General features: G+C 42.9%; 1 protein-coding gene across 1 annotated transcript in view; it reads right to left on the bottom strand.

The window, feature by feature from the left end:
* The window catches only part of NARS2 (asparaginyl-tRNA synthetase 2, mitochondrial (putative)), a 58,454-nt gene that overhangs the window by 32,442 nt on the left and 3,308 nt on the right, over positions 1 to 22,704 (bottom strand). Inside the window, exons 2-6 of the mRNA XM_009323484.1 lie at positions 19,464 to 19,573; positions 18,468 to 18,588; positions 17,631 to 17,771; positions 13,959 to 14,039; positions 4,364 to 4,464 (exon numbers count right to left, since the gene is read on the bottom strand). Coding sequence (XP_009321759.1) covers positions 4,364 to 4,464; positions 13,959 to 14,039; positions 17,631 to 17,771; positions 18,468 to 18,588; positions 19,464 to 19,573 — 554 coding nt within the window. The remainder of the gene's footprint in view (positions 1 to 4,363; positions 4,465 to 13,958; positions 14,040 to 17,630; positions 17,772 to 18,467; positions 18,589 to 19,463; positions 19,574 to 22,704) is intronic.

Below are 22,704 nucleotides of genomic sequence, written 5' to 3'. Positions count from 1 at the left end.
TCACCAAGATGGTCTTGTGGATGAGATTGGTGGAGAGGAAAATGAGAATGAAACCAAGAATAAACTTAGAAGAACAGAATAATTCAGGCTGGAAGGGACCTCAGGAGGTCGCTGGTCCAGTCTTCTGCTCAAAGCAGGGTCAGCGAGAAGGCCAGACCAGGTTGCTCAAGGCTTTAGCTGGGTCTTGAAAACCTCTAAGGATGAAAAGTGCACAGTCTCTCTCAGCAATCTTTTCCAATGCTTGACTGATGTCTTCAGTGATCCCCCCCCCCATACACTCAGAACTTCTCTTGTTTCAACTTATCCCCATTGTCTCTTGTCCTCCTATTGTTCACCATTGCAAAGAGCTGGCTTGTCTCTTGATAACCTCCTCGCAGGTCCTAGTAGGCTGCTATTAGGTTGCCCCTGAGCCTTTTACCCATTTGCAGGGAACTTCAGGAGAACGTGAGACAAACAAGAGAGGAGAAACCCACTGAAGGTCTGATAAGAGAAAAGAAACAGAGCTAGGGAGAGCAAGGAATAAGGAGAGAACTTATTCTGCGATTTAAGGAGGGGATAGCCCCCAGAGCTTTTAGAAAAGCAGTTTTAGTTAAGCTCATGATGCAAAAGGCAGAACAGACAGTGCCTCAGATCAGACGTGGTGCAAGGAAAATCAATGCAAAACAATGATGTAAACTATTAGCAAGACAGGCTGAAAGGAGAGGAGCAGGTAGAGAGCTTGTGGGAAGTACAGACGGGTGAAAGGAGAAAAAAAAATAATGAGTAAATACAGCCAGTGAGCTGTACTTCTTGGCAACAATTGGTTTTGGCTATCGCCAGTATGCCTCTGAATCATCTTCAGCTGTCACAGACCCTCCAGCCTAGTTCAGGTCCCCAAAGGGGCCTTTATCCTCACCGGAGGATCACGGGGTGAGGAAATACCACCAGGACTTCACAGCAAACCAATGACATTTAAAACCAGTTATCGGGACACACACAGTCCTACAAACTTCTACCACATACATCGGTTACTGACTCATCTGAAACTGAGAAGACTAAAGGGGAGAGCTGTATTACTGAATAAAGACTTTTCTGGAGACCTTAAAGAGCCTATAGATTTACAGCAGCTGACAATGATTCAGACACCCTGAGCAGTCAACCTAGATGCTGTCACTGCAAAGATGAAGTACAATGAAATGAGAAGTTGTGCCAACTAGGCCGTTCGCGTCATACTGAGAGGCAAGATGAACTTCTCCGACCTTGCCTTCAATAATAAGCATACACAGCACAGCAGACAGTCAATAAACACAGGAACACCTCTCTTCCCACTTTTCCTCAAAGAAAAAGGTTAAAAACTCACAAATTATAAGTGGCTCACTGTTCTCTCCTGTAATCAGGAATAGCACCAAGCAGCCTTGCCATAAAATGGAGCCCTGAGCCCTGCACAGCACGCAGGCACGGGTATTCAGATGATACCCTGTGGGCTGCAGATGAACTCTCAGCAAGGACAGCAGACGACTTAGTTCCAGACACATCTGGTAAGTCTTCTCCATACCTCTCCTGCCCAGACTTTTCCAACCACAGCTTGGAAGTTGCTCATGAGCTCTGTAAAGCTAAAAGCTAAGTCCAAACAGACATGACTGAGTAGCTGACTTTTCTGTTCCCTACTACATAAACCCCATGGACAAATTCCTCCCTGCCCCTCACACCTATCCTGCTCCACCCATGGTTTCTAATAGATTTCTGCAGGATCTGTCTCTGTACTCCCACGTCCCACAGCAAGTCACAACAGGATATGGGCCAAGACTGGATGGGGAAGGGTCTCCCAAGCATTTCTACCTTGGTGTCCTCCCACAAATTCTCAGGGACCAGTTGTTCCTGAACACCTTAAGACTGCAGCAAGTCAACATTTTATTTAAGCTAAAGGGAATTTTTGAAGAATAGTTCCTTTTCTGGGCATGAAAAATTTAGTCTGGCTAAAACAAAGCGTAAATTTCACAGGATCAAATCCAAAACACATAAATCTTTACTGTTTTGGCTGTTTTGTTTATTGGGAAGACCAGAACATTTTCGTTTTGGGGGGAGAGGAACTTCCACTTTTTACTACTCTGAAAGCATCATCAAAACACATTCATTTGCCAAGCAGCTCTGGTTACTATTATGCATTTACGCTCTTTGATCACATAGGAGTCCCATTCACAGAGTAAGGCCAACTCGATAACCACAAATAAAACCTTCAGAGTATCGAAAGGGTTTCACAGTACCTAGAGGGTTAATACTGTGATGCGTCACTATGGTGCTTCTGCATCTAAAAGTGCTTGATATATTTTTGAAGACTGAAGGGATTCAATACCACTTGAGCTGTAGGCCTCAAAAACTCAGTGTGCTTAAATAAAATAAAAGGAGCAGGTTCACAGAACAGCTATGCCCCATTATGAATAAACACAGCTTATCTAAATTTAGATGGCGCTGGATCCATTTAAAATACCCGTAAGAACAACACGCTACTGTAAAATAGGAACATGAAGCTGTAATGTAATGTACTGCACTGCATGCTGAAGAGCATTGATTTTTTTTACCCATCCTTAGAGAGCAAGGTGCACCTGAGTGATATCAATGGAAAAAATATTTAGCAGACCGGTCTTACATCTGCCCAGTTTAGCCTCCTGTTTCATCCCAGAGCAGGCTGTGTACTATTTAAAGGGAACAGACTGATGTAAGAGAGTGAGGCTGTATTTCAAGTTAATCATTACAATCCATACTTTTTCTTTGGACTTATTTGATTTGTGGAATTACGTCTTTCAATAAAGGTCACAATGCATGCCAGTCAATTAAGTCTAACACATACAAATGCATGTCATCCCATCATCTTTCAGGGACACAAGAACTCCACCACCCCTACAGTTAAACAAACCTCTTCCTCATTAACTTTCCCCAGCTAATGTCTGAGATGACGCATCAGCCTTTGGCTGCCAAGTGACCTGTGCTTCTGTCGCAGCAGCCAGGGCACCACATGAGAAACATCCTGTCCGTCGAGAACCTTTAGCTTGAGTATTACAGCAGACCACAGCCGCCTAGGTGGTCTGAGAAGAGACACTGTCTCTCAGAGATAACAAGCCAGGCAGAAAACAGCTTTCTGAAGAAATTTATACCTTTTGATTTATACGCAAAACTTGCCCTTTGAACAATTTCACTGCCGCTATTTACCAGCAGCCAATTAAACTGTGCAACAGTGATTAAATAAAAAAAAAAAACAGCTAAACATTTATTATTTGGTTCTCAACATTGGATATGAGGCATGGACAGCAAATACTATTAGAAATACTCGTTAGAACCTCCACATGAAAAAGCAGATCTTCCAAGTTCACATTTTCTAAAGCTAGGGTTTTATCCCTCTCATCTTCAGGAGATTTGCACTGGACAGTAACTAATCACTTTAAAAGTGATTTTAAAGTCACTGTAAGTGCATGATGAAGCCCCTTGGCACGTGGCAAACAACTGCAGTGCTACCTGCCTGAGACCTGGTTTTTGACAGGCTTTATCAGCCATTCAGCTGGCAGGCAGTGATTTGGCTGAAGTACCCCGTCTGAGGAGAACCCACATTGCAAGCGCTCAGAAAACTGTGCCTTCAAATAAGGGATTGTGCTGATTTGACTCCATCTGTTTAATGTACTGATTCAGTTAATTTATTGGGAAAATTCAGTACAGATGAGGACCAACCCCCCCTAATCAAAGGGAACTGTCTCTCTGACAGACTGATGCTTTCACCCCTAACTATCTCAGTGAAATATTAACATTAAAAGCTTAAGGATAAATTTTTTTTTTTAAATGAAAGTCAGTATTAACTATTTGACTGTGATCACTTTAGTGGCTAGAATGAACAAAACATCAAGTGTGAAAGCAGTGAAACAGGAGAAGTGAGAACTGGCAGGAAGAAGAAACACAACAGGAAGACTGAAGGAGACAGAAAAAGGAAGCTTGGGATAAAAGGAGAAAAGAGGAAAGGAATGTGATAGCTAAAATGAAAAAGATTTTCTTGCTGAGACATGCCAGGTGTGAACAACAACAAAAAGACACTTAAGGTACTACAGTTATTAGCAACAATCCCACAGTCATTCCCATAAAGATTACATCTCCATCCAGTATTCCCAATCCATGGTAAGTAGAAGACGACTCCTAATATTTAAAACTAGTTCATAGACCAGAATTAAAAAGCAGTCTAATTTTCCCCTGCCTAGGCTGGCCTCTCACACCATCATCCAGCCACTGCTACTCAATTCGTTTCTGGCACACATGTGGTAGATACCTAATGGATACCAATGGAGCAAAATTACCAACAGAGAAGATCCCACAGATCAAGCCAAAAACTTCTCATTTTGCTCACCCTGCCATCACTTCCAAATGGAGCTGGCCAGAAACTGTCAGGAAGGCAGGCACATTGAAGAAATGGGTCTTTTCCGCAGATTCCCTTGCCTCATTTGACGTCTGTAAGTCAAAAAATGAGCAAGAAGTTAGACTATCGGTGTTTGAATAGAAAGCACAGCTCCCGGCTTGTTTTCCCTTTTTTCTCTGAAGAAATTCCATGAGATTCAACCCAAACACTGCTGAGATGGAATCCAACAGTGTGGTAAGTCATAATACAATGCTCCATATCTTTGTTCAGACTGCTAACGGGCTCTAAAACCTATTTAAGCCAAACACAATAAGAAAAACCCCACAAGATAAAGCATTCTTGGGGACTTCTCTTTCTAGGGGTCCAATGCAAATAATGTGTCTGTGTAGTGAAAAGCCATACTTTAAGTGGGAAATACCACAGCTCCCTCTTCCGCTTTCAGTGACTTATGAGGATATGGGTTGTAGGTATCACAGCAACTTGCAGAACAAGTTTGTGAATGGTGGGACATACCCCCAGCTTCACCAGCAAAGCTTGGACATGTCAACACAGAGGAAGGATACGCAGTTCTTTCAGACATTTCTCAAACTAACAGGGATCATAAATTGGATCCCCAGCAATTAGTTGTATCAGTTCAGCTGAGAGGGAAGTAACTTGTTAAGATGACACAGCTTCATAGAATTTGTCTGTTTGCCCTAAACTTTGCAGGCAGCACAGAGTTCGTACAAAGCTAAAATAACATGTGGCTCTTCACTTCTCACCTCTTGTCTTTGCATGTGGGTATGTCGGGAGCTCTAAATTTTACTCAAAGAAAAGAATTGTGTAACTTACGTGTTTAAACATCCATGAGCTCAATGAGGAATGACATTGTAGAAAGGAAGGAGGTAACAAAATGTGAAGTAAAAGGTCTGGAAGGACATATTCACCATTTTACATGCAAGTCTGAGACCCAGAGTGGTAGAAATGCAGATTTTCTGGAGTAGCCTCTGACTTTTGGCTCCCTGATAAAGTAACGCGTACATAGCTAAGGGTTTGTCTGCCTCAGAGTTTGGGAGCAGGTGGAGAAACCACATCCCATGTTTCTGGGAAATGCAGACATACAAAATGAAAATCCCTCTGGAACATCTGTTGAAGAACATTTTGCCCAGCAACATCCAAAAGAAAGATGCCAGCCTATCGACCCAGTCTCCAAATATAAGTATTGATTTTTAACTCTTTCCTACCAAGATGAACAGTGAAGGGGGGAAGGGAAGAATCTCTATTGTTTGGAAGTTTGAAGCTTCATGCAGCACTGCCTTCAAAATTCAATTTCAAGTCTGATGAGAAAATGGAGGAGTATTTTCTGTCAGGTGCACCGAATTTTAGCAGACTTAAAACCAGTGCTATTTCCTTTTCATGTGCAAATGAATGTTTCCATTGCAAAAAGACCAACAGTAATCAGAAAAAAAAAAAAAAGGAATGCAATACCCTCTTAAGACTTGTTATTCAGTCTTCAAAGAAAGCAGAACTGAAACAATTTGGAGTTGGAAACATCACAGCTTACACATTATATAGGCATGGAAAAACAAACTACATTTCAGCTTTTGCATGTTTTTTTCTGGTCACCAGATATTTTAAGCATAAAAACCCATGAGTAATGGAAAATTTAGCAAGTTTGGTGTTTCATTATGAAAAATGGTCTTAAAAAAAGTCTCATTAAAGTGATGGTATATTTTTGTTTTTTAATTTACAGGCACAAAAGAAAAAATTAGAAGACCTCTACGTCGAGCACTTTAAAAGTCATTTGAGCATAAGGACTGTGCTTCACCATTTCCCTGGCAGACACCAAGCTGACCAGAAGACAGCAAGGAGCCCTCATGGCAAAGAAAGTCACCAGTCTCCTGGGCTGCATTAGGCAGAGCGCTGCCAGCAGGTCAAGGGAGGGAATCCCTCCCCTCCGCACAGCACTGGGGACTCACCAAGGTCGCTGGGTGAAGCGCTCTCCTCCCCAGTACAAGGCAGACATAGAAATACTGGGGTGAGTCCAGCAAAGGGCCACAAAGATGATTAATGGACTGGAGCATCTTTCATATGAGGAGAGGCTGAGAGAGCTGAGACTGTTCAGCATGGAGAAGAGAAGGCTCAGGGGGGTCTTATCCATGTGTATAAAGACCTGATGGGAGGGAATGAAGAAGGAACCAGACTCATCTCAGCTGTGCTCACTGAGAGGACAAGAGGCAATGGGCACAGATTTTAAAAGAAGACACATGAAATTTCATCTGAAAACAAGAATAAACTTTTTTTTTTTATTTACTGTGAGGGTGGTCAAACACTAGAACAGGTTGCCTAGAGAGGCTGTGAAGTCTCCATCTGGGGAGATACTAAAAACTCGGCAGGACAGAGTCCTGGGCAACTTGCTCTAGCTGACCCTGTTTGAGCACAGTGAGATGGATTAGACGATCTCTAGAGGTCACAATTCTGTGACTTTTAAGAAAACATGAAGATAAATGAGATTTTTGTTTCAGCATTTTCTATATTTCAATGTCATCCCTAAGCTTTGGAGGAGTCAAAGGTTCAGGAGAAAGACAAAAGAAACTTTGAAGCTAATCTGAGGTTTGGCTCATCTACATTCACTTCCAAACGAACGCGTTCTTCTGAGATAAGTTTGAAATACCCACTTTTCAAAGTGTAATTCCTAGGAGTTATGCTAAGTGTTGCCAGCTCAGCTAAGTATGCCACTGCCTCCAGCCACCCTACTCCCCAACTTGCTTTGTCACAGGGAGGTTGCTAGGCTCAGGCTTGTTCACCAGCCTTTGATATTCTACAGTCTGCCATTTTTCTCAATGAGTCGGAAGGTGTTGCTTTTGTTCTCAAAAAGCTCTGCTGCTCATCGGAAAGATAAAACAGAGACTGCCAAAGACCTCAGATCACAAGGCAGTTTTATCTCTTCACCACATCACACTAAAGAAAAGAGCAAACTTGCCTTGCTCCACAGAGATCAATGGAAATATGACAATTTGTGGCTGTAACCCCAGGACTGCTTCCTTTGTTTCATAGGTTTTGCAGTTCTAAAAAAAAACAATCAACAAAACCCAAGGATGCAGAAGCAGGCCCCTATTGTTTTCTTCAAATAAACCCAGAGTATTTGCTCAAAAACAATAAGGGTATTAATAAACATACAAACATCCACATACCACAGCCCCAGAGCCATGGCCAGAACACTAAAGAGAAGAGCCACATACCACTCCAGTTTCTCCTACTGCAAGCTTAGTTCAGCTACATTCCTTGTTCCACCAGTGAAAAATCCCACCTAATCCTGTGGGATGCAATTTCTAAACAACAAGAAAGAGACAGACTGGAAGCAGGAAAAGAACAGAAGAAATCAGCCATGAAATCTCAACACTTCCCCCCCCAAATCCACAAACAGGATACAGCTGTCCCCAGGAGCTGGGGCTTGGTTTATTTATAATGACTTTGTGTCATTTTTCATTCTCCAAATCAGATGCAATCTCAGGGAGGCAAAGACAAAATAGACACAACAGTAAGTGACTGGAGGAAGAGTGTGAGAAAGTCTACAGCTCAGCTGGACTTATAAAAACCTGCAGGCCACTGAGAGATCCTGAGATGCATGTCTGCATCGCAAGCAGCTCCTGGATGGCTTCCAACAGAAGGTGAAGAGTGAACACTGCAATATTTAGGTAGAATTTTACTCCCCCATCACCATCCGATCGCCTCGCCTTCCCACAACTGCCCACTTCCTCTCCCTCATTTTGAGACACAAAGCTTGATGAACACATGTTGTGAGCTGCAAAAGTCAATCCACCTGCTACACAGGGGTCCCTTCAGCAAGAAGGTATCCCATAATTAGTATGTGAGCTGCAAAAGTCAATCCACCTGCTACACAGGGAAAATGAAATGCCTCCCCTTTCCTTGCTGAAGGGGTCCCTTCAGCAAGAAGGTATCTCATAATTAGCAACTTCACATTTCACATGTACAAATATCAATTAGCCCACTAGAGGTGGTTCCTCCACTTTACACATTCAAGCACAGGATCAGGCCAATGTTTTCAAGTGCCTGTGCCCCAGATTTATGCTCAGCCTTTTAGATCAAGCTTGCTTCTTTATTATAAACAACCACAGTCACTGGTAGAAGATAAATAATAAATAGTAGGTGATGCTATCCCTTCGCTGCTGACACAGAGCGAGATTGTTTTTCATGTCCATGACTAGCAAAATGAAGCGACAACACTGTGGTGCTTTTATTTCAATTAGACAGACATTGCTCCCACTTCCCAACCCCAAAATACCTACTTGATAAAAGAACAGGGGGGAATAATGTGTTTGTTTTCAAGTTCTCTCCATTCCCTAGTCGAAAACCACCCAAATTACAATGGCGAAAGAGGGACGGGGAATCTGTATGAAACATCTTGGTGTCTCAGAGTAAACGTGCTATAAACATACCAGGGTTCGACGTCAACATCAAAGGCTTTTTATTCTCATTCTAAGCACGAGAACAACTGGATTTAGTACCTGTTTTGTCCTCCATCTCCTCAAATGTCTAATGATTTAATTTAAAATTATTCCCTTTGATGTCAGTCTTGTATTAACTTGAGGCAATTAGCTTCAGGAGAGTATAAACCGTTTGATTCCATCTTTCACCCTAAGCAAGCCAAATGCATGAAGGGATCAGAGAAGACTTGAAAAGCTCATAGAAATCACTGCTGTAGCTCTAGCCCAGGCCCACAACACCATGCTGCTGAAGCTTCACAGCAGCACATCTTTAACCCAGACTTGCCCTCTCTGATGTCCCATTACAAACATGATTGGGTTTTCCTTTTTAGGCAACCACTGCAAAATTCGTAACTTCCAAGAAGACCTCCTTGCAATTCCAGTCCTAATTCTGATCAGCTGGACTTGCATTGGGCAATAGCAGCTGGTTCCGCTGAGACAAACATCTCATAAATATGGACTGGAATTACAGGCAGAGATGAACCAGGTAGAAATGAGCAGAAACTGGGAGAGAGAGAAAAGGCAAGAGCAAGACCTCCCTCAGCTCAGTTCCAGCTTACCCTGATCCCTGCTGAGCACCTCTCCGAAGTCCCAGTCTCCCAGGGACTGGGTGCCTCCCAGACCGTGACATCTCTAAAGGGGGAAACACTGGACAGACACCAATACTGTTGCATTTAACTGTGATTCTCCCCAGAAGATTCCAGCCTTCCTTGGCGCTGACAAGGCTCTTTTTCAGCAGTACTGAAGGAACGGTAGGAGCAAGTTTCTGCATCTTCAGCAGCAGGCATGTATTTCTGGTGCCACAGCAGGCACAGCCATGCACCTGCACCCGTCAGGGATCTAGAAACTTTTACATTCACTCCTGTGAGCAGGTGGCAAAAAACCAAACACCATACCATCTCTGATCTCTGGATACCTTTTAGATAAGAACAACATCTGGATGGTTCTTCACGTTTACAGTTAAGTAAGTATCCTTTCAAATAATGAAATAGCCTGATCCAGACCCTGGGTTCAGTCAAACAACACCCAGATGCAATGAGGTATGTGTGTGGGAAGAGACAAGCCTGATACAGAACACGTATTACCTCCGCTGGAGCCAACAGGTAGAGTGCAGCACCCCTTACACGTAGAGCACCGTCCCCAGGAAGGAATAAGGCCACAGGGAATACAAAACACATGTGAGATCTACTTTAAAGAGCTGTGAATGCCAATACAGCTGTTGTGCTTTCTAACTCACTGCATGCTGAGTTCTTTTAAAGGGCTGCTGCTGGGCAGCAGGGAAAGCGGCTGTCCAGGGCCTCATCATACCAGCTGGAGTGTCCTGGGCCAGAAAGACTCTTCCAGAGCATAGAGGAGCCTGCATCTTCCCCACAGCAGCTGAGGACAGTCAAACAAGGAAACTTTCCAGGGAACTAAGTGAAAAAGACAGAGTAAGAGACCCAGAAAGCAGGGAGCCTTCAACACTGCAGACAGAGTGGGAGGCTACTGAAAATAGCAAGGAACAGACATGCAGCCGGGTCACAAAGACAAAAGGCAGATTTCCTAGGATGCAGCCCAGAAGGGGACTGGGTAAAGTTTCTTGCAACATACACAGCTGCTAAGAATTTTAGACTTCAGAAGAAAAAAGAAAAAAGCAAGGAAGGGATCTGCCCTGATGAGCTAAGACTGCTGGTACAGAGGAATTATCCTGATTAAACTAAACTAAAATAAAAACGGCCATCTCACCCTGCCGATCTGCATTCCCCCTATTTCAAGAATTACCTTGTTCTACTTTGCATTCTACTAAAACCCAGCTTTCAATATTCAAAGCTCTTTTGGCATTTTCAGTAAGTTTACTTTAAAGAAGGCAGCACAAGCAAGGGGCTTCCCCCCTCCAGGGTTCCACCAAAGGCAGACACCGTCAAAGGTGCAGAAATCCACAAGCTGGTGCTGCTGATGTTCTCCGTGTGGGTTAGGGTCTGCCTGGCTCTTCTCACACTTCTGACAGTTTCTCCTCAAACTTCTCAAACCTACTCTTTTCAGGTGTAGAAAATCTCAAGTGCAAAAGATTTCTCTGGAGTTCTTATCATCTTGTGATTTATTTTTTAAAGTTTTCTCTGCTTACCGCCCTCTTTTCATTGTTACAGTACTTCATTTTAAAAATATTTACCTGAATTGATTTGCCCAGCAGAGAGGAAAGGGATTCCTCCCCATCCCAAGTCCTAGTATGAGAACATCGCAACCAAAGCTATGCAGAGACTAATCAGTATGCCCACAACCAAAGATAGTGAGGAGGCTGAACATATAAACAAACACAAATCCTACAGGATTAAGAGGTCTAGGAATCAAAGATCATATGCTTTCAAAAAGAATTTTCCTTCTAACTCAGGATACTTTCTTCCCAGTATCTTCAAGTCTCATGTAAAAACAGATTCCTGCTCTCTTCACTTTCCACCATTTCCAAAGAATGCACGGGCCTGAGCAGCCACCAGACATTAGTCAGAGGATTAAAACTGTGCCAGTCAGAAGACAGCTACTAAAAGGCGATGGGTCACAGCGGGTGCAAAAGCAGCCTCTACTTGGGTTCTAAAGGCTACTCAACCAAAGTTTTCAACTTATTCCACCCGCAGTAGGACAGCTAAACTGGTGAGATTATCAATTTTATATACCGCCCAAGAGAGCTAAAAAAAAAAAGGCAGAAAAAACAACCTGAAAACAACCTGTAAGCAGCAGGTGTATTGTAACTACTACAAATTCAGGAGCAATAGGACACCAATTTATGTTATGGTCACAACTAGAGGACAGGTCTTAAAACTTGAAGTACAGGTTTTAAACATTTTTTAAATTAATAATGTTTTTTTAATAATGGTTCAAAGCTGCGCCAGGGGAGGTTTAGACTGGACACTAGGAAGCATTTCTTTACCGAGCGGGTGGTCAAACACTGGAACAGGCTTCCTAGAGAGGTGGTCGATGCCCCAAGCCTGTCAGTGTTTAAGAGGCATTTGGACAATGCCCTTAACAACATGCTTTAACTTCTGGTCAGCGCTGAAGTGGTCTGGCAGTTGGACTAGATGATCCTTGTAGGTCCCTTCCAACTGAAACAGTCTATTCTATTCTGAATTGAAGAAAATCTAATTTGCAGGTTGCTTTCACTGATTCCCATCTCCATAATTCTTGGCTACTGCTCAAACGTAAGAACAACAGGAATTTATTTTCTCCCTTGGCCTGTGCAAGCAGCGAATTAAGGGCTAGTTTAAAAGTGACTGAATACAGCAGACAGGGAACGTGTTGATGGTTGGTTTGATTAAAAGCATATGGAGATTCTGGGCTTTGCTGCAAATACTACCTCCTTATTTTTGTGTCTGATACCCTTATGTCACCGTATTTTTATGTCTGACAGCCTCACATGCATGGCCCAAGGAAGACCTAATCTTCCCCAGATTTCCACTGTCAAGAAACAGTGTCACTGCTCCAGCGGAGTCAAGTGGTCACAGCAGGATAGCAAGTGATCTTGGATCTCTGCTAGCCAAGACCAATTCTGCACAGAGCTTTTCAGAAACAAAACCAAATCCTACACTAGGCCGGACAATGAAGCGGTGCTCAAAGAAGAAACAGGAAATCAGGGAGAACTTCCCAGCAGCAAAGGGGTTTCTGAAGCCCTTTCTTTGTGGCACAGGCCATTTAATGGGATCTGACTCGGCACTTACTCCACACCTTTCAAGCACATCTGTCACTACATTGCTCCAAGCCAGGTATTATTTACACCTAAGCAATCACACTGGGGAGACAGCAAGAGATTTGCCTTGAACCACACATTTAGCTAAGATCCAGTTTATACAAGTTTCAGACTCACAGTTTAGCACCTCAATCAACGTTTGCATCAGTGCTTCTGTTACTACCAGCCACCTACGCTGTAGTCCTGCATCCTTTACAGCTTTCAAGTGGATACAATTTGTACCAAAGACGTAATACACTGTACAGCTGCAAACTGTATAATGTTCTCATCATTAAGTGTCACTTGTTTTCACATCTTAATTTGCATGCAACAGCCTGGGACGAACCTTTGGTAGCATTAAGGGATCTCAATTAAATTGGAACAATTTAGTTTAGCTAATCAACTCTATTGTCCCAGCAAGCAAAAAGCTGAGCCACATGTACTGGTCTGGAAGGGAATCACTAGTAGCACAGGTTAGACCTCGAGATCCTGAAGAACCAGTACACGGAGGCTTTTTGTCATGAGGCTGTGCAGAGAGTGGAAGACGCGATCCTGCAGCAAGCAACTGCTACCTCAACAATTTTTCTTTTGCTTACAGATGATTCACCAGCAAGGCTGGAGCCAATAAGCATAAGTGGCAATGGATGTAATTGTTTGAGACAGAAGAGTGAATTTCAAATATAGAAGTATAAAAGGCATATGCAATTTCTTATGATTCATAGATGTGGGGGTTAGGAATTATGAGAAGTCTGTGGGGAAGATCTTAGTGGTTATAGCCATATTTAAGTTTCATAGGACGTTTTGACCCAAGACGTGAAATACTTTATATAATGATAGATTGTGGCAGCGATTTGGTGGATGGATGGGGAGACCTGCCAATACTGGGGGAGAATTCTGACATACAACAGGAGTAGCTTGTAGGGAGGAATATATACACAGGAGGAAAGGAGTTTTAGGTATTGCTGACTTTCTTTTAAGGAGTTCTCTCATGGTGAATTATATTCTTCATTTCAAAGCTAAGAAATATTTGCATGTAGTAGGCTGTCCTGAACATCCCATCCCTTCTCTTGGGCTCTCATGATCACATCTTTCTGTTTACCAAGATGTTCCACCTCCCTCTGTTGTTCTTTGTAAACTTTTCCACAGCACCGGGGATAGAAAAACCTCATCAGTACAAAAGGTGCTGATTAGTGCACAAAACAGCAATAAAAAAAAAAAAAGTAATGCATCTCTTTAACTCTGTCCAAATTATTAGTTGAAGCAAAGGGCTGGTATATTAAAAAAATAATCACAGAAGTACATAAAGGAAAGGTTTTGTAAAGACAAACATTTCATCTAACCTTCAATGACTCCAGAACTGCTCTGCAAGCGAAAATCAAAATGAACTTTACGCAACCCAACTTACCTCAATTTGAAAGAGTTCCCCAGCACCTTCACAGTCATTTGATGTAATTATGGGGGTATGAATATGCACATAGCCATTATCCTGGAACAGACAGAACACTAAAGTTAACTAGCTAAAGATAATCAAACGTCAGCTTCAAGGATGACATCAACCAGCACACATCATAACTCAGCTATTAGTCCCCAACCAGGACAGCATATGTACTCTTTCAGGCAACTTTGGCCTTACACGGACAAAGACAGAGGACTAACTAAATACTAGCATGATTTACAAATCAGTGTTTACTATGTGCTTTTTCTTCCATGTTTCATAAAGAAATGAGATTTATGCCATTACTATGGGCTTTTGCAACTGTCCTTCTCCATACCATTCCCCTTTCTTTTCACCTCCCCCAGTATTTTTATATTTTTGGGCAGTTTCAATCAAATTCACCCCTACGGCCTCAACACTTCAGTTTCTTCCAGCTTTTTGGAAGCTGGTGGTTGGGCAGAGGACGCGCTCTCAGTGTTCTCCACTAAGAGAAATGATCAAGTGTGTTAAATGACAGAAATCACACACTGCGTGGGAGGGAGGCCTTAAAAACACCCAACCACTATGAAAATGTCAGTCCCACCTCACATCTTCTGAGATATCAAAGTCAAACTGATTGTTTAAAAGCCAGGGTATACCCTGGCTTGGTCATGTTCTAAGTACCTGGAGAATTACCCATTCATGTAATAGTTCACAGACCCAGCAGAGGCCTCCGAAACCAGGAAGGCTGTATGAAGAAAGAGCCTCTATTCTCTGGGTTTCTCTGCAGTGCAGCCGTAGGCTTTTAAACCAGCTGCAATCCAATTTTCAGCAGATGGGTACATCAAGCAGACCTCAGACAATCACATACAGCATGTTAGAGGAAAAACCGGGAACAGAACTCTACTAACCGTCACCTTCCTTAGTCTCACTACAGAGATCACTGGTGGAGCACAGAGATCACACCTATGCGTGTCAAGGCAAACAAGAACCTGGAACTAGCTGATTTCAGCTGTGAACACAGGATTTGTTTTCTCTTGCGTCACTGTAATGTCTAGTACAAAGAGAATCCCTTTAAAATCTGGGTGTGCCAGCATTACCGTGATACAGGCAATGATGTAGCATAACCCATTGTCTATTTACACAAAACACTAATAAAAAAAGAAAAATAAAAAACCAATTGTTTCTAAAAGCTTAGTTTCACTACTTTTACCACAATAATACAAATCAACCATTCATTACAGGTCCTGGTCTTTATCACTAGCTAGTTAAAAGGCTAAGAAGACAGGAGCAGCATTTACTGCCCATCCTGAGAATCAAACTAAAATTAATTTGGACCGAAGTGTTCGTACGGACATGCAATGCGTTCTGCGGAAGTACCCTAACACGACCAGGAGGGAGCAAAGTCCCTGCAGTCAGCTCTAGACTACCTTGGTTACAGGTGCAAAGACCATGGCTTGCCAAGTGCCCGGCAGGAGCTCCCCACTGAGATCCAGTTACTGCACAGAAAGAAGTTTTGGAGCCAGAAATACCTGTTTTGCCCAGGGAGGGCAGTTTCAGCCTACCAATACAAAATGCAGGTCTCTGCCATAATCCCATGCATACTTCAGAGACCTGCTGATCATGGGGCCTCCCAACCCTACATGAGATTTTGGAAAAATCGCCTAAATTACAGCAACTGCTACCACTGTATGAGGAAAGAAGCACATTTCACACAGAACACCCCTTACATGCTTTGGAAAGGAATGTGAACTGCACAGGTCTGAAAGATGAGAATCCCATAAAAACCTCCTGCATAGTTCTCCTTATTAAAGCTCCTAAAATACTTCAAGTCACATTAGTGGCTCTGACAAACCTGGAAGTTAGTTGATGTGCAAAGTGGAGGTTGCCATTCACATTGCAACCATTTCACTGTGCCTAGAAACAAGTTCCTATCCCACATGGACCACAATAGTCAGGAGAAGATTGAAAGATGACATTTTAGCCTTCAACATCCAAACCAAAGGCATTTGGCATTAGTCATTCACTGCTGGAAATAAATAGCTAAAAAAAAAAAAGTTTTTAAAGTTACAGGGAGTCTAGATAATTTTGAGTGTGTATTCCAAAAACGTCACTTATTTTCTTTCACCATTAAGCTCTTTACAGCTTTCCACAGTGAAAACACTACGATTATACTTTCTAGTTATTGTATGTCCTGACATTGTCAAGTTGGAAATTGCAACATTCTTGGGATGATGTAGGTGGCAATTTAAAAAGACTGTTTTCCTTCCATCAGAAATGGAACAAACCACAGATGTTCCTGGTGCTAGGAGAGTTGTGACATAAGCATTTGCAAATATCCGGTTTGGGACTAAATCTTCCTTATCCCTTTAAAAATAACTTTAGTGTAGCTGCTGCTGCTAAATTAATGATACTTTGTATTTTTTAATACTGCTCAGCTCTTGAGCATTTTAAACGGGAAGATATGTCAGAGTCTGAGCTGGAGTTAATTTGGAGAAGTAAAGCCTTTGTCAGAGTAAGATGCTTTTTTGTATCTCAGCTGGCTTCCTTGTGCATGTTTGAAATCACAAATTGTTGTAGGCAATGCCATCTAGTGGCTTGACACCAGCAAAGACCGATTCCCAGCAGAGTTGGGTTCAGTCTTACAAGCTGGCACAATGCTGAAACCAACAGCAGCTTTACCTGACACAGTATTTCTATAAAGCTCTTGAAAAAAAAAAAAAAAATCTTCTAAATACCATGCAATTCCATACAGATAACTCTTAGAGCAAGCAAGCCTTCTTTGCCACTGCAAGCGACAAATACCAGCGTACTCAGGACCAGAAATTCAATCTCAACAATTCTGACCTGTTCTTTGGGCCATATTAATTACTACATATGAATTTTGTAATCAGAATGCTCTGAATATGGTTCTACTCAAACTAAAGCCAGTTTATCTAAACTAAAACATGTTTATTTCAAGGAACAGCTTTCAAAGAAAGGGCTCAGGTGTGCTAGAGGCCTTGCTATCTTTCTTTATCTACTCACACAAAGAATCGCGTGGTCTCTATATGGCATCTGGAATCAGAGTTAGTTCACTGCCGCCAGCACAAAGCCTGTACCGTGCCCACACCTTAAGAGCGACACATTCATAAAAGGCAGGTGCCTCCCACCCATCAGTCTGAAATGCATCAAAACAGGAGTCTCCTAATCTCAGCTAACAGCATCCACACAGCAAGAGAAAGGTAAGAACTGAGAAGAATAACATGAAGCTCTGAGTCAGTTTGTCGGTAGCCTTCCTGCATTGCAGATTTTTCCATGTGGGAGGAGGCTTCTGTCCAAGGACCGTAAGGTCACTGCTGAGGGTGGGTTAAACGACTCCGTATTATGTTGTGTTCCACAGACCACACACATTTGCAGGCAATTATACTGCAACGTAGCGAAAGGGATAAAATAACTAACAGGAAATGGGTAGAACAACGCTAACAAGACCACAGATGTGCTAACCTGATCATAAGCAATAGTCTGCCCAAGGCCTCAGTCAGGCCCAGGCCTGGAAAGAAAACGGTGTGCAAAATCCATACCCCGCAGTCAACACATCACACTCCCTCCCTCCTAACATGCTCCTGTGAAGCCAAACTGAGGGAGCGTTTTACGCATAAGGCTCGGTACAGAAGGGACTACCTGGAAGAATGAGTGGATGGCTGCAGTGGCTTCGCTGCGGATTCTCAAGAGGGAGCCGAGTGTGTTGTTTCTGCATCGCAGGTGAGGGAACTGTCGGACATACTCCAGCGGGTGCCTCTCCTTCGTTTTCAGGGGGAACGACTGAAAACAACAAGGAAAGAAAAATCAGAGCATGAGAACTTGGAGTCAATATAGTTTTATTGCTTTTCATGGAATACCATCTCTGCCTACTATAACTCAATTGTCATCACAGAGCAACGAAGAACTAGATGCTTTTGCCTATCTTTTCTAGTTATTTTTTGGATTTCATAATGCTTATGGCAGAGCAAGAGCCATGAACACAAGAGAAGGTAGTAGCGCTCTGAAACACTCCACCTTCTGGATGTTGAGCCCCCTTGAAAGCCAGCTGTTCATCTCACTGCTGCAACAGCAAGCCGGTTCCAAATGTGCCTGTGGCAGATACGGTTCTTCCATCTGCACAATCTGGACTGTTTTGCCAGTCCCAGTGCTTCTCTAATTCGTACCCCGGCCAGACTTGCCAGGTAAACCACCTGACACAGATAACTGCTTCAGGGTGGGACAAATGCACACTCTTAGCTGCCAGCATGTGTGCCAGTTTCCACGTAGAAACAGCTCTGCCCTCGAAGACAACTTTCACGGTGATCCCACGTTTCTCCTTTGACATACCCTACAGACACCGCTGGCAAATCAAAGCCTGCAGGAGCACTCAGACTGAAAGAAAATACAGTTTGAAGCATGCTTTGCTAAATACTCGGACCTTTTGAAATTAATTCCCAAAATGGTCCTACCAGTTGGACTCCTGCTGCAGTGACATACCCAAGTATCACAAGGTCCCACCACACGGATGGTTTCGGCTTTCACCTCCATGTTTTGCATCCTGTGAGGACTTTTGACCAGTTTTCCTTGCACTTCAACTGCGCTTCCAAAAGTCAGGTCTCTAAGAAACCAAGAAAAAACAACAGCTTAGCCAGGCGCTGACACAAATTCAACTACGTTCAGAAGAGATTCCTGTTAATTTAGCTGGACCACTTGAGATCACAAGAGATACTGTAGCCATATAAGCCATGAAATGAAAAATTATTAAATATGTGAGTGGGAACATGAATAGATTCACAAAGCTATAGAAGAATTAAAGACAAGGTAGGAGCGTTGGACAAGTGAGGGGAAAAGGTTTTTATTAGAAGGGGATACTGGTGGGGACAAACCAGGCTTATAGAACAAAAAAAGTAATTAAAAAAAAAAAATTAAAGAAATCAAGTTACACGCAGAAGGTTCCTGGATCGTCCCGAAACCCCCAAACCTAGCCCAAAGAACAATTGAGAGCGACAAACAAAATGAAGCTGTAAAACAAGTGCATTATTTTATTATAATGGAACAGGCATGTCCATCTAGGGGGTATGCCTACAGAGCCAGCCCTCAAGTTGTTATAGGAAGAGGGATAGCGCTCTCCGAAAACCAGGGGGACAGTTATCCCTGGCTACGTTGTGTGATTTCCAAGCAAGTCCAACAGTAGTCCAGAATGCCCACGCTGCTACAGCTGTTAAGAAAATTAGGTCCAAATTAATCTGACGGGACAAGCAAGTGAACCACCAGGCCTCAGCTACGTGGAGACAGAGTAGCTGGACACTCGCCATCCTAAAAACACATCCAGAGACCCCAGACTGCAGCAGTGCCTTTCCTGTGGTCAGTGTCAGCTGCTGGAGGCTCCTCCAGCTGTCCGGTGAGTCACTGGGATAGGAAAGGAAGCCTGAGCAGACCCCTCCGAGCACTGGTCAACACAGATATTTCTCCAAGTATCTCAAACTGACCAACCTATTTTCCAGGCTGGGATCAGCAACCACCTGGAGGTTTTCCAGAGAACTCCCATCGTTTATATGCAGGAATAAAACTTCCTTCTGGGATCGGACAGAGCGGACCCAGCCCTAGAGGTAAAAGAAAAAGAAATTTGTTATTTCTTGGCATAGACTCTGCGTAGTCATGATCTTCTTCCAGAGCTGAGCTGGACATGCTACCTCAGGCCTATTTCAACTTCTTATTGAAATCAAAGGAAGTATTTCTTTAGGGGCAACAAAAATAAAAAATAATTAAAAAAAAATGTCAGTGTCAGTTCTTCTACTGACTTCAAAGCAAAGAGAAACAAGTCCTTAGGCAGAGACATCAACTCTTCTCCTGAGTACAGCAGGGATAACTAAGATCTACCTGCACCTCTGGGGAGCTGAGAATACGGAAAGCAGCAAAGCACTCTGAAGACGAAAAGCATTTTAGCAAAGTACATATTCTTATTAGCGATGCCTCTTCAAAACACTTCTTACTGCACCAGGAGAGACCAGTAATGCACAGTTCTTTATGGTAACACACTCAAGGCTGTTTTGATGATTTTTAGTACCAATTTTTGTTGCTGTATCACCTGTAGGAAGGTTCCAACTGAAATTTGTTTGCTAGTTGTTTAAATGCCCTAAGCCGCTGGACTGCTAAAACAATGATGCTGTAGCCAATAGATTCAGGTGCAAAACTACATAGTCATGCAAGACAAAAATCAAAATTAATGCCCTGACAATTTTGGATGTTTCTCCTTACACCTCAAAATCAAGACTGCTACACTGTCCCCATGGAAAAAAAAAAAAAATTAAGAAAAAAAATCTAGAAGCATTCTTGTCCAGTTTGACTAGAAGAATTAAAACAGTAACACAGCAGTTCTTTCTAAGAGCAAAACAGTAGAACTGACCATGTACATGTCAGGCTAACGTCTTAATTTGAGTTTTTCAGTGAGAAATAACATTTCCCTTAAAAAGAAATTAAATTTTAAGTCAGTACCGAGGCACCAAGCAACAGTAATAGCATCCAAAACACAACTCCCTTAGTTGCTCCCCAGATCACAAGAGTTGAGACAAAGCTGCCCTTAAAAGCAAAACTATCCGCGGGGGAGCTTCCAGCTCATCTTATAACAATCCTGTAGAGAACAACCGAAAACAGTGCTGATTAAACAACCAAACTGCCTCTTTTCCAATCAGTTTTGTCTTTTGCTTAACTCTACGTGCCCAAGTAGTTCCAACGACTTCAAACTGCGCAAGTGCTTTAGAGGTTTTATACCAGACAAACCAATGCTAATCCATCTACTTCTGTTGTCCAGACTGAACAAACTTCGAGAACTAAACAGTACCAAAAGCAAAGCATTCTTAAAATCACAACATGACTACTAACACAGACAAGGCATTAGACAGGCTTGTAAAACAGGGAGAGGACAACTGCATACAAGAACTATGGAAGATTTTAAAGTCATAAACCTAATGATTAATGAAAATTCAGCTTTTGCTCACAATTTCAGACAGGCATTTACCTAAACGACCTCTGCAGGGTGTTCCACCTGAGGCAACAACTAATCCAAGAAATAAGAGCCTAAAACTAAAGTCTGATCATTTGGGCATCCTCATATTCCTATGGCTAAAGCAAGAGATGTTTAAAAGGTATTTCATACAATAACACACCTGAAGCTGTTGTGCTTATCCTCTGTATTCCAGTAAATCCCCAGAACATATCATATACATTATACTTGATGCATAATGTTTAACAGCAGATGTTTTTCTTATTTTCTTTCCTCGTAAGCACTCCTTAATGAAACACACAAAACCCCTGAATAAAGAAACAGTCCTAAGAGCTTTTTTCCCACCTCATCAGGCTGTTCCAGGATCTGTTAAATAAGGAGATGAGTCTTGCATCCTTCAATAGGAAATAAGAGCATGCCCACAGGCTTGCACTGGAGCAGCAGGGGCTGTGGCAGCAGTGTTTTGGCCACTTGACACCTTACCAGAAGCAATGTGTATTGACGATCCTGACTCAGACCAGACTGCACATTCCAATAACCTGGCCATAATAAGGTTGGGTTTAAGCCAGACCAGTTCCCCAATCCAGTTCAATACAAAAAACCGTTTTTGCCAGCACAGGGGAAGAGCAACAAAGCAGCAAGGACCTGACACGAAAAAAAAAAAGGCAGTATTGCCAATTTTAGCATCAGTTTATTCCAGCTTGCATTGTTCATAAAACTACAGCTGAAAAGCACCTATACTGGATGAGCTTCTTCCTACCCTATTAGGCTTCATCTATGTGTGTGCAGGAATACCAGTGTGCTACAAACCGGGTTTTGGGTCAGCAGAATCATAGAATGGCTTGGGTTGGGAGGGACCTTAAAGATCATCCAGTCAAACCCTCCTGCCGTGGGCAGGGACATCTTTCACTGGATCAGGTTGCTCAGAGCCCCGTCCAACCTGGCCTTGAACATTTCCAGGGATGGGGCATCCACAACTTCTCTGGGCAACCTGTGCCAGTGTCTTACCACCCTCATAGTAAAGAATTTCTTCCTTATAAATCTAAATCTACCCTCTTTCACTTTAGTTTAAAACTGTTACAAAGTACCCCAGTCCTTTACAGATTCATCCAGAAATACTGACAACTGCTCAGTTCCAGCCAAGGGCCTTGCACTAAAACAGGGACTATGCATCTGCAACCACTGCTCTGTCCGTCAGGAACATCAGAAAACAGGGGGACACACAACCCTGTGCTGAGGATGAAAGAGCTCCATTGCTAAAGAGTCCCTTTATCCCAGTCTACCTTGCTTCACAATATGAGCTGGACACAAACGCCAATGAAACTGTTATTGTTGGCTCTACCTGCCACTGCTATAAACCTAGACGTGGAGCAAGACCTAAAGCAAAGCTTTAAAAACATGAGCACAGAGGCAACAGTTCACTCTCCCAAACCAAACAGGCAATAAAACCAGAACTGTACAGACTATGTTTCAGTATAACCCGTCACAGTAACAGACCTTCCCTGCACGTGCCTCGAGGAACTTTAAAGCTTTCTATCTGATCCACAACGGCAAACCGAACAAATACAGCGAGAGCTGGCTCCAGAGGCTGTAAAAGGGATCTGGACGTTTAGTAGAACGCGCTGCAGAGGTTCTAGCTTTTCTCCCTGAAGCACATGCAGTGAAGCCGGCGCGGGCCGTGCCACTCCAGCTCCTCTCCCTGCCGTTAAGGCTCTGGGCCGGGTCGTTACC

This window comes from Pygoscelis adeliae, unplaced genomic scaffold (genome assembly GCF_000699105.1).
Source record: "Pygoscelis adeliae isolate BGI_AS28 unplaced genomic scaffold, ASM69910v1 Scaffold84, whole genome shotgun sequence".
Classification (NCBI taxonomy): Eukaryota; Metazoa; Chordata; class Aves; order Sphenisciformes; family Spheniscidae; genus Pygoscelis; species Pygoscelis adeliae.
The sequence above is the reverse complement of the archived record's forward strand: the minus strand, read 5'-3'. Positions and strand labels throughout refer to the sequence as shown.